Source organism: Portunus trituberculatus, chromosome 26 (genome assembly GCF_017591435.1).
Source record: "Portunus trituberculatus isolate SZX2019 chromosome 26, ASM1759143v1, whole genome shotgun sequence".
Taxonomy (NCBI): Eukaryota; Metazoa; Arthropoda; class Malacostraca; order Decapoda; family Portunidae; genus Portunus; species Portunus trituberculatus.
Genome location: NC_059280.1, coordinates 1,213,738 through 1,232,120, shown reverse-complemented (window position 1 = coordinate 1,232,120; position 18,383 = coordinate 1,213,738). Strand labels below are relative to the sequence as shown.

The following is an 18,383-nucleotide window of genomic DNA, read 5'->3' as shown; positions in this document are numbered from 1 at the left end:
GTGTTTTGGTACTTGAATGGTGTTTTAAGGGTCAAATTAAGTGTTTGGGGTGCTGAAGGGTGTTTTAAGGATCAGATTAAGGGGGTTCTGGTATTTTAGGGGTCAAAATAAGGGTGTGGGGTGCTTGAGAGTGGTTTAAGGGTCAAATTAAGGGTGTTTGGGGTGCTGATGGGTGTTTTAAGGGTGTTTTAGGGTCAAATTAAGTGTGTATGGGGTTTTGAAGAGTTTTAAGGGTCAAATTAAGGGTTTAGGGTGTTGAAGCGCCCTAGATACCAGTTACAGGGTGTCCAGCGCTTGTGCACACGCAACACCACCACAGTGAACCACTAAATTTGGACACCATGCTGGAGGGGTGACCACGTGTATTTTAGGGACTTGGGGTGGTCTTCAGGGTGGGGGTGGGTTGGGGTGTTCAGGGTGATGCCAAGGTGGGGGTGTATCAGGATGGGTTTGGGGGTGTTTAGGGTGATGCCAAGGTTGGGGGTGTATCAGGGTGTGTTTGGGGTGTAGGGGTGGTTTGGGTGTTTTATTTATTCATTTGTTTGTTTGCTTTTCCTCCTATTTTCTTTTGTCTCCGTTTTCTTTTTTTTTTTCTCCGTTCCTTCATTTTGTAATTCCTCCTCCTCCTCCTCCTCCTCCTCCTCCTCCTCCTCCTCCTCCTCCTCCTCCTCCATTTTTATCATGCCTATCTCTATTTCTCCCTATTACATCTCTTTCCTTCTTTCATCCTCGTTTTCTTCCTCTTCCCTCTTCCGTCCCTCACTTGTCTCCCCCCTTCCCCCCCTCCCCGATGCCAGAGTCACGCATGGTCCCAGTGGTCCATGTCGTGCTACGGTTCATCGCAGAGCAAAGCCTGGCACCCCCCCTGCATGGTGGATCCCCTCTACCTCTGGGGGCCATCGGGGGGAGGCTCGGACAATCGCCCCCTCCCCCCCTTTCTTTAACCCCTGTGTGAATTTTGGGTCTTTCTCTTTCTCTCTTTGTCCAATGGTGCTCATCTCACTCTCCCTCTCTTTCTCTCTCTCCACAGAAGTATGCAGGTGTGTGGCGGACAGGTGTGTAGTGGTGGCAGTGGTGCACACATACACTCGGACAGACGGACAGGCACAATGGAGGAGAAAGAGCAGGTGAGGACTTAATATATTTGCAAGTTTCATTTATATATATTTATTGTTCGATTTTCCTATTTAGTTTCTTTTTGGGGTTTTTTTAAGGGCGTGTATAAATATTTCAGCATGAAGGGAAATGTTTGTAGGTGAAGGGAAATGTTTGTTTGTAGGTGAAGGGAAATGTTTGTTTGTAGGTGAAGGGAAATGTTTGTTTGTAGGTGAAGGGAAATGTTTGTAGGTGAAGGAAAATGTTTGTAGGTGAAGGGAAATGTTTGTTTTTCATTTACTCCTTTTCAATTTTTTTAAAGATGTTTGTTTTTTTTGTCATGTGAAGAAATCTTCCAATCTATCACCATTTAGGTGAATCATTTACTCCTTTTCAATTTTTTCATTTTTGTCACCACCACCACCATTTTCATCACCATCATCATCATCATCATCATCATCATCAATTTTTGTGATGAAAACTTAAAATTACCTCAATTCGCGGTTTCCAACAGATGGTTTAGTGCTGTGTGATGGTTTGAGACGTCTGACTGTCTGTGTGTACATGTGTCTGTGGCTGTGGATGTGGCTCTGGACTAATAATTTCTCTCTCTCTCTCTCTCTCTCTCTCTCTCTCTCTCTCTCTCTCTCTCTCTCTCTCTCTCTCTCTCTCTACAGGAAGGAGGCTGAGAGAATGAAAAGATCTCGCCATGAGGATTAGAGAAAGTGGGCAAGATTAGAGCTAGCTTTAATCCGTAGAGCCACGAGGAAGTTTGCAATGGTGAGTATTTATTGATATTTTCCTGTTTTTTTTTTTTTTTTTTTTCATTTTCTTAATCTATTTTTTTTATTTTCCATTTATAGTTATCAATTTGAATTAATCTATTTGTTCATTATTTTTGGTCTAATTATTATTATTTTTAATGATGAAAAAGTTGATTTACCTCAATTCGCGGTTTCCAACAGATGGCTTAGTGCTGTGTGATGGTTTGAGACGTCTGACTGTCTGTGTGTACGTGTGTCTGTGTCTGCGTCTTTATAAATCTTTAATAAATCTCTATCTCATTTTTTTCAGTTGGTTTGGCTGTTGTTCTGTTCCATCTGAGGTCTCTAAAGTAAGTTATTGGGTTTTTAAGGGTGTAGTGGAAGTTATTGGTGTTTTTCAAGGGTGTAGTGGAAGTTATTGGTGTTTTTCAAGGGTGTAGTGGAAGTTATTGGTGTTTTTCAAGGGTGTAGTGGAAGTTATTGGTGTTTTCAAGGGTGTAGTGGAAGTTATTGGTGTTTTCAAGGGTGTAGTGGAAGTTATTGGTGTTTTCAAGGGTGTAGTGGAAGTTATTGGTGTTTTTCAAGGGTGTAGTGGAAGTTATTGGTGTTTTTCAAGGGTGTAGTGGAAGTTATTGGTTTTCAAGGGTGTAGTGGAACTTTTTTTTTTTTTAGTAATACAAGATGAAATTGTCAGGACAGTTTAGCATATTTTTTAAGACAGTTGGCATGTTTTCAAGGCATTTTAAGACAGTTTAGCATATTTTTAAGACAGCTTAGTATATTTTTAAGACATTTTTGACAGAGTATTAAGACAGTTTAGCATGTTTTGAGGGCATATTAAGACAGTTTAGCAGTATTTTTAAGACATTTTAAGAGTTTGACATGTTTTTAGGGCATATTAAGACAGTTTAGCATGTTTTGAGGACATTTAAGACAGTTTAGCATGTTTTGAGGGCATTTTAAGACAGTTTAGCATGTTTTGAGGACATTTTAAGACAGTTTAGCATATTTTGAGGGCATTTTAAGACAGTTTAGCATGTTATTGAGGGCATTTTAAGACAGTTTAGCATGAGGGCATTTTTTGAGGACATTTTAAGACAGCATTTAAGACAGTTTAGCATTTTGAGGGCATTTTAAGACAGTTTAGCATTTTGAGGACATTTTAAGACAGTTTAGCATGTTTGAGGGCATTTTAAGACAGTTTGGCTATAATAAGACCATTTTATTGGAGGGCAAAAGATTAATGGCCACAGTCCTCACTATTTTAATCCCCCACATAAAATAAGATAAAATAAGAAAGATAGTGATGAAATTAAAGATAAGGAAGGAATAAGTAAGATTAAAAAAAAAGATAATGAAGATAAAGATAGTGATGAGTTAAGATGATGAAGCACGACTTAGGACACCTTATGAGTGACAATGATTTCTTTAAGTTCACTGAGAAAATTTGGTGTTGATTTTGTGACGTGTGTGTATTTTGGTGTATTGATTAGTTTTGTTCTTGTTTCAGATTTGCTTCCCGGGATTTTGGTGATTTATTGAGAGGTGAGTTTGTCAGTTAGTTTTCACATCATCTATTACTACTACTATAGTGTGAAATGGAAGTTATTGGTGTACAAGGCATCACAAATACCATCAGTTCAGATGTATAAAATATCGACTTGTGTATGTAGATGGCTGAATCAACAGTACCTATCATATGCATAAAAAACTATATAGTACCATACAAACATGGCATACATATTGAACAGTGTTGCTGATATCAACTGTAGTAACTTATAATGGTACTTAGCGTATGGTTAGGGTGTGTAATGATATCAGCGTTACAAATATAAGATAATGAGCATGGAAAAAAGAAATAATCTATTATACAAAGTAAAAAAAAAAAAGTCTTGAGTGGCGGCAATACTGATGAACCCAGCCTGGACCTTGTGCTGGCGACGTGACTCACCTCGTGCCACTCATATATATATATATATATATATATATATATATATATATATATATATATATATATATATATATATTACAATTATAAATGACTGCTTACCTTTGATTCTTTAGTAAGAGAGAGATTAACAGCAGTAGTGAAAACGTTGCAACACTGTACAGAGACGCTCGCTCCCCCATGGCCGTAAATTAAGGCTGGTCAGACTATACTACTACTACAGGATGATAACTGACACCTCTTCTGAAAGCATAAATGTGGATGTATTCGTACTCTGAAATAAATAAGTTAATTAATAAATATGTTGGAAAATACTTCTTATTAATGAAGGAATTGATTTTGCACAGGAGGAAGATGAGGACAAAGGAGGAAGAAAAAGATGAATGGAGGAGGAAGATGATGTAAGTTCATTTATTTATTTATTATTTTCTACTACTACTACTACTTACTACTACTACTACTACTACTACTACTACTACTACTACAGGATGATAACTGACACCTCTTCTGAAGGCATAAATGTGGATGTATTCGTACTCTGAATTAAATAAGTTGATTAATAAATATCTTGAAAAATGCTTATAAATATCTTGAAAAATGCTTATTATTAATGAAGGAATTAATTTTGCACAGGAGGAAGATGAGGAGGAGGAGGAGGAGGAAGAGGAAGATGAGGACAAAGGAGGAAGAAAAAGATGAATGGAGGAGGAAGAATAAGACTTAAGAGGATGATGTAAGTTCATTTATTTATTTATTTGTTTTCTTATCAATTTATTCATTGTTTTTCTATCCTTACGAGTCTTATCAAGTTATTTCTATTCTCCATCTTTATCAATCTATCCATTTTTCCTATCATGCTCTCTTATTCCCCCTATCTTTATCAATTTATCTCTTCCCATTGATATATTTCCATTATCAAATTGTCTCATTTCCCATCTTTATCAAATTATCTTTATCTATCCATTATTACTGTCAAATTGTCTCTATTTCCCATCTTTATCAAGTTCTCTATTTCCCATCTTTATCAAATTTTGCCTATGCCCATCTTTATCATATCTCATTCCCATCTTTATCCACTTTTCTCCATTCCTCTGTTTGGTGATAATACTTATATAACTATCAGTATCTCATCATCAGATTCTCTCTTATTCCCATCTTTATCTATCCATCTCTATTCCTCTTTCTGGTTCCTATCAAATTATCTCCTATTCCCCATCTTTATCCAGTTCTCTCTACTCCCTATCTTTATCCATCTATCTATTCCTCTATTTAGTGATGATAACAAATGTTTTATCTTGAGATCTGATAGAAAAATTAATGTCAAGCTCAACAGGACTGAAATAATGGTGAAGAATTGTTGATTAGCACTGTTTTGACCCCTTATCTAATGGGTGGTGGTGGTGGTTTTGACAGGCATGGAGGAGGAAGAAGGGGAAGATCAAGAGGAGGAGGAGGAGGAGCAGCAAGAGAGGTTTGAAAGAGGAAGAGGAAGAGGAGGAGGAAGAGAAGACATTTGCATCAGGAAGAGGTAAAAAGATTGTATATTAAAGAGTGTGTGTAAATTGAGAGAGAGAGAGAGAGAGAGAGAGAGAGAGAATTTTGAATGAGTGAGTGAATAATTTTAGAGAATTGTGAGAGAAAGAACAAAGCTAATATATTTTGAGAGAATGAGTAAATTAGAGAGTTAGTTTTGAGTGATAGAGCGAGAGAGGGAGGGAGGGAGTTAGTTATTTTGAGAGAATGAGCGAGTTAATATTTTTGAGAGAATGATTGAGCGAGAGAGAGAGAGAGAGAGAACGAGTGAGTTGATAGTTTTGAGAGAGAGAGAGAGAGAGAGAGAGAATAAGAACAAGTTATTAATTTTGAGAGAACGACTGAGCGAGAGGAAAAGAAAGGGACAATCTCTCTCTCTCTCTCTCTCTCTCTCTCTCTCTCTCTCTCTCTCTCTCTCTCTCTCTCTCTCTACAATGATGACCAATTCCATACTCGATTTTATCACTGAGAGGAAGTCAAAAGGATACTGAAGAAAATTAAAGATAGCTCTATTTTCACACATTTCTACCCCCATCCATCTAACAACCCCCCTCTCTCTTCTCCCCCACAGGTCAGGCCAAGGCAGAGGTCAAGATTGTGGTTCTGGTGACCTGTTCTATTGAGGTAATTTTGTTTATATAAGATTATTATTATTATTTTATTTTATTTTTTCATTTTGCTTTTCTTTTTCCTGTTTTCCTCTTAATCTTTCTTTATTTCTGTTTTCCTGTCGAACTTATTTTCCTCAAATGCAATGTTTTCCTCTTTTTCCTGTCTATTTTACAAACAGCCAATATTTTCCTCTTTTCCTACAAACTTCCAATAATTTCCTCTTAAACTTCCAATAATATCTTAAGCTTCCAATATATTTCTTAAACTTCCAATAATTTCTTAAACTTCCAATAATTTCTTAAACTTCCAATAATTTCCTTAACCCCTAAAGGGCCGGAGGCGGCTATAGCCGCTTTTCCACGGAAGGGCCGGGGGCGGTTATAGCCGCTTTGCTTTTTTCGCGCTAAATTTACTTACTTTTCGATAATTTTCGATGACCATTCATTGCCAACACTGCCAGAGATATGTTTAGGCTACTGCTTCAGAATCTTGCCCGCTCTCACGATGGACAGGCGTACTGACACGGATTCTGACGCGTCCGATTTCATGCCAGACCCTGCCGAGCCCAGCACCTCAACGCCTAGACATATTCCCGCCCAAGCTCGACCACGTGCTTCACTTCTTAGCGACAGCAGAATACTACGGGAACTCAATAGAACTGTCTCCTCGTACTTATCAAGTGATCCCGAGGAACTTGAACTAAGTGACGTGAGCATAGAGAATGAAGGTAGTGAAGATACAGATACAAGTACAAATGATTCTGATTTTGCTCAATCAACACCTGAAGCAGCTTCAGAAGAACCTGCACGTCCTTTTACATCTACTGTGAGGACAGTCGCTGTTGATGATTACATAGAGAAAGCTTAGAGTATTGACTATATATAAGAATTAGAGCATGGGGGCATCCGTTTTCATTACGCACTAGTCAAGGCCACACAAGCGAAACGAACGCAGAGCGGGCAAGAGCCTCGCTAACTCCAAAAGTCTCTCCTCTTCAACTCAATATTTCTCCAAAACCACAGCACATAGAAACGTTTTCATGCAATAATTAAAAAGAAGAAGAGTTGATGATGACTATGACGACAAAGTAATTTGTTATTGCATTGTAGTTCAGCAGAATCAAGTGTGTGAATATAGGCTATTTTCGGTGTTTGGTGCTGAGGTGCCGGTCCTGTGGATGTTGTAGATGACCACCCAGGCCGGCCCTTTAGGGGTTAAACTTCCAATAATTTCCTTAAACTTCCAATAATATCTTATTTTCCTCAAACTTCCAATATTTTCCTTTTAACTTCCAATATTTTCCTCTTAAACAAAGCTAATATATTTTGAGAGAATGAGTAAATTAGATACTTAGTTTTGAGAGAGAGAGAGAGAGAGAGGGAGGGAAGTTATTTTGAGAGAATGAGCGAGTTAATATTTTTGAGAGAATGATTGAGCGAGAGAGAGAGAACGAGTGAATTGATAGTTTTGAGAGAGAAGAAAGAGTTAATAGTTTTGAGAGAAAGAGAGAGAACAAGAATAAGTTAATAGTTTTGAGAGAGAGAGAGAGAGAGAGAAACGACTGAGCGAGAGAGGAAGAGACGGACAATTCTCTCTCTCTCTCTCTCTCTCTCTCTCTCTCTCTCTCTCTCTCTCTCTCTCTCTCTCTACAATGATGACCAATTCCATACTCGATTTTATCACTGAGAGGAAGTCAAAAGGATACTGAAGAAAATTAAAGATAGCTCTATTTTCACACATTTCTACCCCTCCATCTATAACCCCCTCTCTCCTCCCCCCCACAGGTCAGGCCAAGGCAGAGGTCAAGATTGTGGTTCTGGTGACCTGTTCTATTGAGGTAATTTTGTTTATATAAGATTATTTTTTGCTTTTTCTTTCTTTTTTTTTTTTTTTTTTTTTTTTTTTTTTTTTGCTAGTTTTTCATTTTTCTTTTCTTTTTCCTGTTTTCCTCTTAATCTTTCTTTATTTCCATTTTCCTGTCGAACTTATTTGCAATGTTTTCCTCTTTTCCTTTTCCTGTCTATTTTACTAACAGCCAATATTTTCCTTGTCCTTATTTTCCTCTTAAACTTCCAATATTTTCCTCTTAAACTTCCAATATTTTCCTTTTAACTTCCAATATTTTCCTCTTAAACTTCCAATATTTTCCTCAAACTTCCAATATTTTCCTTAAACTTCCAATAATTTTCCTTTTAAACTTCCAATATTTTCCTTAAACTTCCAATAATTTTCCTTAAACTTCCAATATTTTCCTCTTAAACTTCCAATACTTTCCTTTTAACTTCCAATACTTTCCTCTTAAACTTCCAATATTTTCATTTTAAACTTCCAATATTTTCCTCTTAAATTAAACAACCAATATTTTCCTCTTAAATTAAACAACCAATATTTTCCTCTTAAACTTCCAATATTTTCCTTTTAACTTCCAATACTTTCCTCTTAAACTTCCAATATTTTCCTCTTAAACTTCCAATATTTTCTTAAACTTCAAATATTTTCCTCTTAAACAGCCAATAATTTTCTTAAACAGCCAATAATTTCCTCTTAAACTTACAATATTTTCCTCTTAAATTAAACAACCAATATTTTCCTCTTAAACTTCCAATAATTTCCTGTACCAGCTAATATTTTCCTCCTTATTTTTGTGTTTTCCTCTTAGTGTGTGTGTTTTCCTGGTGATGAGACGCGTTTCTGAATTGTCGCTGTTGACAGAACTTAAATTCCTCGTTTCTGAACACATTTGTCTGTTAATCTGTTTGTTTTTTATGTTGATTTGTTTATTGATGTATTTCTCTCTCTCAGGTACTGGGTCCGTCTGTCTATCCGTCCGTCTGTTTGTCTGTACGAGCGTCTTTTTCTGTTCATTTGAGGTAAGTTTTATTTTGCATTTATTTATTCAAGTTTGTATTTAATTTGATTTATTTGTTTTATTTTGGTTTTTCTTTGTTTTCCTTTCCTTGCTTTTTTTTTCTTTTTCCAATTTATTTTTCTTTTGCTTCTCCATCTTTTCTCTCACCTCTCCCCACCCCAACCCCCCACCCTGGGCTGCAGGATGACAAACCCCAGACGAACTGGGCGCCACAACACCACAGTGCCAGAAATGGCTGAACCCGCTGTGGTGGGTGTCCCGGGCTGTGTTCACCCGCCCTAAGGCTGTCTGATGGCCCCAACACACACGCACACCTTAGAGTTGTAATCTTTAAAGGAAGGATTATGTACCTTTTTGTAGTGTGTAACCTCCCACCCTCCCCTGAGTGACAAGACCATTTACCTCACCCCCTCTCCCACCTCCTTCTATCCTATCCTAACCTTCCTCAAAGCACAATAATATGACATGACATCTTAACACCTTCAGTACTGGGACACGTTTTTACCTTGAGATTTGTGTACCATTAGACCATTTTATTGACATTAGGAAGGGTGTATGGAGGGCAGAAGATTAATGGCCAGTCTTCACTATTTTAACCCCTTCAGTACTGGGACACATTTTTACCTTGATATATGTGTACCATTAGACCATTTTATTGACATTAGGAAGGGTGTATGGAGGGCACAAGATTAATGGCCACAGTCTTCACTATTTTAACCCCTTCAGTACTGGGACACATTTTTACCTTGAGATTTGTGTACCATTAGACCATTTTATTGACATTAGGAAGGGTGTATGGAGGGCACATGATTAAATGGCCAGTCTTCACTATTTTAATCCCCCACATGAGTTTGTGAAGCTGTACAAAATCACCAAATAGTCACCACAAGGAATAGGGAAACACGTCCTGCTACTGAAGGGGTGAATGCAGCGATGGAGATGGATTTAGTGTTTAATGATACTGGGAAAGGATGTTACTGTATTAAATTGACTATCCAAGTACTGACAACCCTTGCTTTAAATAGTCATAATTTTCATCTATTATTATTCTATTAAGACATTCAGACAAGTTTGAGGGGAAGGTGAAGAGAAATAGGTGTGTGGAATAATCTCGCCTCCCTACACCCGTTTTCTCTTCACCTGTCCCCTCCCTCCATTATTATTTTTAACATTAGTGTTTAATCATATTTTTGCTTTGTTTGCATTTAATATATATTACTAAATTTGTCCTTGTCTTTTTATCAACAGGTGTGCTTGAGTGGCAGTAACGAGCAACAGGTGAGATTATTATTATTATTGGTTTTATCTTCATTATTGCTCTCTTCTCTCTATCTTGCTATCTATCCTTATTTATTGATTTATTTTCCATGATGCTTGTTATCCCTGTCTCAAGGCACACATGTGGACACACCTAACTGATCACACCTCACACCACACATCACACACCACACCTGTCATTTATATCCTAACGTGGTACTCTATTCTTTGCAGGGGTGTCAGGATGGTCCAGGTGTGTGTGTGTGTGGACGGCCCAGGTGTGTGTGCGCGCGTTTGTCATTGGTAAATATTTGTTTGTTTATTTATTTTTGATAATTCTAATTTTAAAACAAGGGTGTAAATTCTAAATATGCCTAAAAATTTGAAAACCAGCTTAAAATTTCTAAAAGGTAAAAAAAATAAATAGGCCTAATAAAACAGCCATAAAAATCTGAAAAGCCTAAAAGTATTTCTGAAAATTTGTTATAAAACTTGTGAAAAATCCTCAAAATATCCAATAGGCCTACACAAACCCCAATATTCCTAAAACAAGCCTAAAAAAAAATTCTACAGCCTAAAAAAAATGAGCCTAAAAATTCCAGTAGGCCTATATTCCCCAATTCTCCTATCATGATGACCTTCAACCTTCCTTAGATGTCTGAAAATTTGTGACGACATCCTAGATACTGACCTTACCTTACCCCCTCCCCCCCCCATCCCTATCCCCTTCCCTGTGTGACCTTTGACCTTTCTCTATTGGCAGGTGGAGGGAGAGACAAGTGGAGAGAAGTGGAGGAAGATTTTGTGTTTGTGGTAAGTTAGAGAGAGAGAGAGGGGGTGTCTGGGAGGTAGAGAGAGAATAAGAGGAGGAGGAAGAAAGGAAAATAGCATAAGAATAGTAAGGAAAACAAAGAATTGAGGAAGAAGGGAAGATGTGGTAGTGATGTGGTGTGGTGGTGATGTGGTGTGGTGGTGGTGAAGTGTGTGATGTGAGGTGTGGTGGTGGTGATGTGGTGAGGTTTGTGTGATGGTGATGTGGTGAGGTTGTAGTTGTGGTGGTGGTGAAGTGTGATGTGGTGAGGTTGTGTGGTGGTGGTGATGTGGTGTGAGTGGTGAGGTTTGTGGTGGTGGTGATTGTTACCTATCATTATTTTGTGCTAGTGTGGTCAGTTAATTAATTAATTTTTTTTTTCTACAAATTTCCCTTCTTTCTCTTCTCTTCCCTTTTCTTTCCTCTTCCCTTCTCTCATCTCTATTTTACTGTTTTTCCTATATTTTCCTTTTTTCCTTCCCTGTTTTTGTTTCCCTACTTTCCCCTGACCTGTGACCCCTTACTTTTTTCCTATTTTCCCCTACTTTTCCTGTATTTTCCTTCCTTTTTCCTTTCCTTTTCCTCTCTTCCTTACTTTTTTTTTCTTCTGCCCAATTTTTCCCTAGTTTTCCCTCCATTTTTCCTATTTTTCCCTACTTTCCTTACTTTTCCCCCTTTCCCCCTTCCTTTTTCCTACTTTTCCATGACCTTTGACCCCAAACGCTGATGATCACTGGAAGAGTCTAACGATACCTGTTGAAATCAAGAATTGACTGAGTGACCCCTTAAAATACCCAACCCTGCTGCACGTTTTCCATCATTTACCGTTTTCTTTTTCCCTCCTTCAGGTTTTTTGGAGTTTGGAGAATTGGAGAGAGAAAGAGAGAGGTGAGTTTGTTTATTTTATTTATTTATTTTTTTTTTTTGCAATTTTCCATTATTTTTTTCCTTCAATTTTTTTTTCCATTTCTCTCCTTCACCTCTTCTTCCTCTTTACTCTCAAAATTTCCTTTCTCATTATTTTCCTCTTGAATTCTCCTCCTCCTCCTTTTCTGTTTCTCGAATTTCCCTCTTTTTTCCTCATTCTGTTCTTCCAGGTTCCTTTTTCCCTCTCAAATGTAACCTAATTAACACACAGACACACACACACCACACCTCTTCATCTGGGTGCTCCTAATGGGTACTCGGAGTTCGTGTGTGGGAGAGTAAAGGGAGCCCATTACCTCACTCACCCCTTGCTGGTCTGCTGGGGTGTGGTAGTGGCCTCTACATTGCAGGGAGAGAGGGAGAGGGAGAGTTTAGGACACTGGTAGAGAGGAGGGGATGGAGATAGAGAGAGGGAGAGAAGGAGAAAAAGTGAGAGGGAAATAGAGAGAGAGAGAGGTTGGGGGTCAGATGGGAGATGAACAGAGAGAATTTAGAAGAAAGCAAGAATAAAAACATTGATTTAACACACACACGCACACACACCTTCAAAACAACATCATTTGATATAAGCTGTAACACTCAAAAAAACCCTAATTAATATCTTCTTTTATTCCACAGTTAGGTACGCTGGTGTTTGTGTGTGTGTGTGTGTGTGTTGGTGCGAGACGAGGCAAGATTTTGACTGGATAACTGCAATACAAAATAGGTAAGTTTAAGAAAGTGTATTTTTTATTATTATTATTATTATTTTGGTTTTTGAAGATTAGATTAAGTTCAGTATTTTTTCATTCCTAAGACAGTTTTGCTTTGATATATCTCCCCTCCCCTCCCCCTCTCCCATCTCCTCCCCTCCCCTCCCCTCCCCTCCTAACAGTCATTCTGGGGAACACTGAAATGATGACCAACTAAGTCAGAGGCGACCTTTACACAGGCTGCCACGGGTGATAAAGGAGCATTTGCTGATCACACACACACACACACACACACACACACACACACACACACACACACACACACACACACACACACTAATTCTTGATGTTATTGTGTTTTTCTCTCTTTCAGACTCCTAGTGGGAGATTTAAGAAGTTCGTCTGCATTTTCTTAGGAGGTAAGTGTGTGTTTGGGTGTGTTATTGTGTGTTAGTGGTGTTTGGTGTGTTATAAGGGTGTTATTGAGTGATTTTGGGTGTTAGTGGTGTTTGGAGTTTTTGGTGTGTGAGTGGTGTTTTGGGGTGTTATGGAGTGTGTTTGGGGTGTTCAGTGTGTTTTGAATGAGTTTTGGTGTCTTATTTTCTGCTATATTGTTTAATGCATGGTTGGATAAAGACTGGATATTCTTCATTGTATTTCGAGATGGACGCAATAATTGAGTGAGTGAGAGAGAGAGAGAGAGAGAGACTGATTTTCATTTTCCTGCGAGATGTTTTTCCGCCAAATATTTAAATGATGATCGATGACGAGTCGTGAGGCAACGTTACCCGCGCTGCCACACCTTGACGAATATAGAGGCATTTGTCTGATTACACACACACACACACACAGACACAGTAGTATATTAATGTGTTGGTGTTAATGTGTGTGTATCTTTCAGGGTGCGGTGGAAGATGGAGGAGGTTGGCAGTGTAGATGGTTGCAGGATTGACGTGTTGAAGAAAATGGAAACTCACTCTCTGCATCAGCTTTCCCAATCACTATCTCCACAAGTTGGCAGTGTATTGGAAGGTACGTTTGTGTGTACGTGTGTTTGAGAGAGAGGGAGAGAGTCTGTCTGTCTGTTTGGATGAAAATTGTGTGCATTTGAGAGGGAAGGAGTCTGTTTGTCTATATGTCTCTGTTTGGATGAAAATTGTGTTTGTGTGTTTGAGGGAGAGGAGGAGTCTGTCTGTCTATCTATCTATCTATCTATCTATATCTGTTTGGATGAAAATTTATTGATATTCACACATAAATTTCAAATAGTGAGGAGGCAAGGTTGTTCTCTATTTGCTCTCCTCTCGATTAAAAACAATTCAATGTATCTAGTGTACAGCACTCAATATTTCAAACCACTTGTCTTGGTCGAGTGCCAAACTAAAGGTGACACTTGAACAGCTTGAACTACATAAATGAGACTTAACAGCTTGGTGAACTAAATGAGACTTGACAGCTTGGTGAACTACATAAATGAGACTTAACAGCTTGGTGAACTAAATGAGACTTGACAGCTTGGTGAACTAAATGAGACTTGACAGCTTGGTGAACTACATAAATGAGACTTAACAGCTTAGTGAACTAAATGAGACTTGACAGCTTGGTGAACTACATAAATGAGACTTAACAGCTTGGTGAACTACATAAATGAGACTTGAACAGCTTTATACTATGTTAAAATGATGATCGATGACGAGTCGTGAGGCATCGTTACCCGCGCTGCCACACCTTGACGAATATTGAGGCATTTGTCTGATTACACACACACACACACACACACACAGTAGTATATTAATGTGTTGGTGTTAATGTGTGTGTATCTTTCAGGGTGCAGTGGAAGATAGCTGTATGACGGAGATATGAAAGAAAATGGGACAAGCTTTCCCTATCACCGTCTACACAAGTTTGGCAGTGTTTTGGAAGGTACGTTTGTGTGTGCGTGTGTTTTAGGTAATCGGAACCAAAATAAATAAACGAAGCATGTGATGATTGTTTTTACCACTAGCCTGTACACTGTTGATGACAATAGAACGGCCATCTGAGACACTCAAACGGACGGAGAATGGCAGGCACACACACACCTATTGTAACACTGCTTCCTCTGTTGCAGGTTCAGGAGGAGGAGGAGGAGGGAGGGGAAGAGGAAGATTAAGAAGAGGCGCGAGGAAGAGGAGGATAAGATGTGAAGAAAGGAAGATGAGGATGAAAGAGATACAAGAAGAAAAGGAAGGAAAAGGAAAAAAATGTAAGATTGTTTTCCTTTGTGTTTCCTCTTCCAACTCTTCAAAGCCCTAAACATAACTTCAAACCCTCACAAGTTTTTCCCTTCTCACCTTCTGTTGAAAAATCCCTTAAAAAAAAAAAAAACATACTACCCTCCTAACCACAAACCTTCCTAACTCCCTGAAAAACCCTCATAATGACCTTCCTAACTCCTTCAAAGACCCCAGAAACGGAACATCCCTCATAACCACAAACCTTCCTAACTCCAAAGGCCTCCAGAAATAGAAATATTACCCTCCTAACTACAAACCTTCCTAACTCCTTGAAAGACCCCTGAACCTGAAAACCCTCATAATGACCTTCCTAACTCCTTCAAAGACCCCAGAAACGGAACGACCCTCCTAACTACAAAGACCTCCAGAAACGGAACTACCCTCCTAACCACAAACGTTCCTAACTCAAGATGAACAAATGACAAGCATATATCAGAGAAATTTTGTTGATTTTCTATGATCTGAAAGGCACGACACACACACACACTCCACACCTGTGCTTGTGTTAATTGGTACATTTTTCTTGCAGGTGTGGGGAGAGAGAGAGAGGGAAACAAGATGGACATTTGTGGGGAAAAGGTAATTTATTTTATTTATTTATTCTGTCTACCTCTTGTTTGATTTTTTTCTATTTTTTCTTTTTTCTTAGTTTTTTCTTTTTTGTCTTCCTTCCTCCGTTCTCTCTCCTCCTCCTCCTCCTCTCCTCCTCCTCCTCCTCCTCCTCCTCCTCCTCCTCCTCCTCCTCCTCCTCCTCCTCCTATGATGAATAAAATATATCACAGACCTGTTCTGTAACCACCCTGGAGAACATGATATTACTGAAGCTACTATAGGCCTACCTTCACCCTCCATAGGCCTAAATGATTGCCTAATGCCTCACTTTTCTATTTTCCAGGTGTGGGCTGGTGGAGGCTGAGACACTCGGACGTACGGACATGCTAATGTGTTATGGTGCGTTTGTGTTTTGGGGGTTGATATTCTCTGTCTCTATCTCTATCTCAATGATTACAATTGCCCCTAGCGTGACAAACCGTGACGAGATTTTATACCCAAATCGATTAGTCTTGATGAGAAAATGCCTACTTGTTTGTTAAAATGTTACCCAGAATGCCTTGTGCTAATGTCCTCTTCACCCCTCTTTCAGGTACGGAGGAAGAGGAAGTTATCAGCTCTATATTTAATTTCCTGGTATGTATATTTGATTTTTTATTCTTCTCTCCTCTCCTCTCTCACTGCCTTCCTTACTGTCTCTCCTTCTCTCTCGCACCCCATTTCACACCGGGAGAGAACACACAGGGGTCCGGCTAGCTTTGGTTGGTATGGATATATTCACACGGGGCGCAATGCTAAGCCAAACATTCCCTGTGGTGGAGGCTGGGCTGGTTGGCTTGATGGTTCCTTGCAGTACTTTATCTTGACGTGGTGGAGGGAGAGGAGTTATTAATATTATCTTTAGCATTGAATATTGAGGGTTAAGAGTTTGCAGTGAAGGACAGTGAGTGAGTGAGAGAGGGGAGGAAAAAAAAGGGAAAGTGAAGGTTAGGAAAGGAAAATAAGGGAGAGTTTGAGGTAGGTCTGTGGTCACCAAGGGCACGAGTCACCAGTCTGGCCGGAAACATCACCAGCCCGGCCATCTTCGGATCTGCGTGGTGTTGCTGGCGTGTTGTGAAGTTTGGCATCGCTGAACACTCCTTTAAAAAAATAGAGGCGATTTTAAGCTTTTACCTGCACTGTGTTGGGGGTGGTGTGAAATTCTCTCTCTCTCTCTCTCTCTCTCTCTCTCTCTCTCTCTCTCTCTCTCTCTCTCTCTCTCTCTCTCTCTCTCTCTCTCTCTCTCTCTCTCTCTCTCTCTCTCAATGATTACAATTGCCCCTAGCGTGACAAACCGTGACGAGATTTTATACCCAAATCGATTAGTCTTGATGAGAAAATGCCTACTTGTTTGTTAAAATGTTACCCAGAATGCCTTGTGCTAATGTCCTCTCTCTCTTTCTCTCAATTTTCTCTCAGGTAACAAGGAAGAGGAAGAAGAAGAGGAGGAGGAGGAAGAAGAGGAAGATAATCAACCATATATTTTAATTTGCTATGTTGAGGTATGTTGAAATTCTCTCTCTCTCTCTCTCAGATAGCTAATTAAGATAAAAAATAGAATTGTGGAGAAAAGGTGAAATAATGCTTGATAAAGACAGTAGATAGATAGATAAGCTGATGAAGAAGATAGAGTAAGATTGAAATAAAGAATAATAATGAAGATAATGATAAAGATAGAGAAAAAGATTAAAGAAAGTTGGCAAGATGGAAGGAATAAGATTTACGATTAAAGATAGGGAAATGAGATCAAATAAAGATAGCTTTTATAGATTAAGGAAGAAGATAATGTTAGTTTTTAAGTGGTTTATTAAAATATATTAAGTGTTTTTAAGTGTTTCTTGTCCTTAAGTAAGATAGTAATAGTAGTAGTAGTAATAGTACGTGAGGAATTTAAGATAGTTTTTGAAGCTTTTAAAGGAAAGAATACATGTAAATAGGTTTAAAAGGAAAATACTGAAAAAAAAGGAAGGGGGAAATTGGAAAAGTAAGGAAAAAATATTGAAATGAAAAAAAAAATTGGGAAAGGCTTGAAAAAAAATAAATACTGTTTTCTTTTCTTGTTCCTGCATAAAAAATAAGAAAATAAATGATAATAGAAGGAAATAGATCATAATAATAATTTTCCAAGATTAAAATAAAAAAGAATAGATGATAAAGGAGAATATCTATAAACTTGATAAATAATAGAGAAATAGAATTAGATAATGGTTGAAATGGAACGACATGAAAAAATAAATAAAAGAAAATAGATAAGCTTGATAAATGATAATGTACAAAATAACGAAACAGGAAATGAAGATAAAATAATAATAATATTAACGAAAGAATAAGAATAGATAAATGATCGATACAGAAAATGGATGGAGATAGACAAACTTGATAAATAATAATAACGTACAAAATATTAGATAAGATGGATGGATAGATAAAATTAATAATAGTAATAATAGATAGGTGTCGATTTCAATATTGATAAGGATAGACAAAACGGATGATGAAGATAGATAAACTTCATAAATAGTAAATACAAACTTCGTGATAGATAGATAATAAAAACTAGATAAATGATAGGGATAATAGGAGTAAAGGAGGAATTAGAAGATATTGATGATTCTGAAGGAAAAAAAAGAACGTAAATAATGGATAGATAGACAAACTGGATGAAGATGGAGATAGAGATAGACTTGATAAATGTATTATAATAGAGAAGTAAAGGAGGAATTAAGATACGTTGATAATTGTGAAGGAAAAGAAAAAGGGAATAGGGAAATAAGATAAATAATAAATAGAGAATTATAGAAGGAAAAAGAAAAGGATTTGAAGATAAAGGAAATAAATTAATAAAAGAAGATACGGAAATTTAAATAGTGAGATAATACAAATAAATTAAGATTATTATTATTATTATTATTTTGACGGAAGAAGCGAATAATTGGATAAAAGAAAGGTAAGTCTCTCTCTCTCTCTCTCTCTCTCTCTCTCTCTCTCTCTCTCTCTCTCTCTCTCTC

The 18,383-nt window shown here is 37.9% G+C and overlaps 1 protein-coding gene and 1 long non-coding RNA gene across 2 annotated transcripts in view; one reads left to right on the top strand and one right to left on the bottom strand.

The window, feature by feature from the left end:
• Window positions 1–1,064: 1,064 nt before the first annotated feature.
• LOC123509131 lies at window positions 1,065–15,975 on the top strand. The gene is made up of 18 exons (XR_006676138.1): window positions 1,065–1,127; window positions 1,773–1,875; window positions 2,170–2,209; window positions 3,370–3,404; window positions 5,305–5,335; window positions 5,912–5,964; window positions 7,737–7,789; window positions 8,755–8,822; window positions 10,070–10,381; window positions 11,738–11,777; window positions 12,435–12,522; window positions 12,882–12,927; window positions 13,410–13,540; window positions 14,336–14,431; window positions 14,619–14,753; window positions 15,314–15,363; window positions 15,680–15,735; window positions 15,929–15,975. It is a non-coding gene; the product is annotated as an uncharacterized LOC123509131 (long non-coding RNA).
• A 530-nt stretch (window positions 15,976–16,505) lies between these two features.
• The window catches only part of LOC123509240 (RNA-binding protein 25-like), a gene marked incomplete at its 5' end in the record, with an annotated part of 6,434 nt that continues 4,556 nt past the window's right edge, over window positions 16,506–18,383 (bottom strand). Inside the window, 2 exon segments of the mRNA XM_045263438.1 lie at window positions 16,506–16,639; window positions 18,337–18,383. The exon segment at window positions 18,337–18,383 is cut by the window's right edge and continues 50 nt beyond it. Of these exon segments, the coding sequence (XP_045119373.1) occupies window positions 16,506–16,639; window positions 18,337–18,383 (181 nt within the window).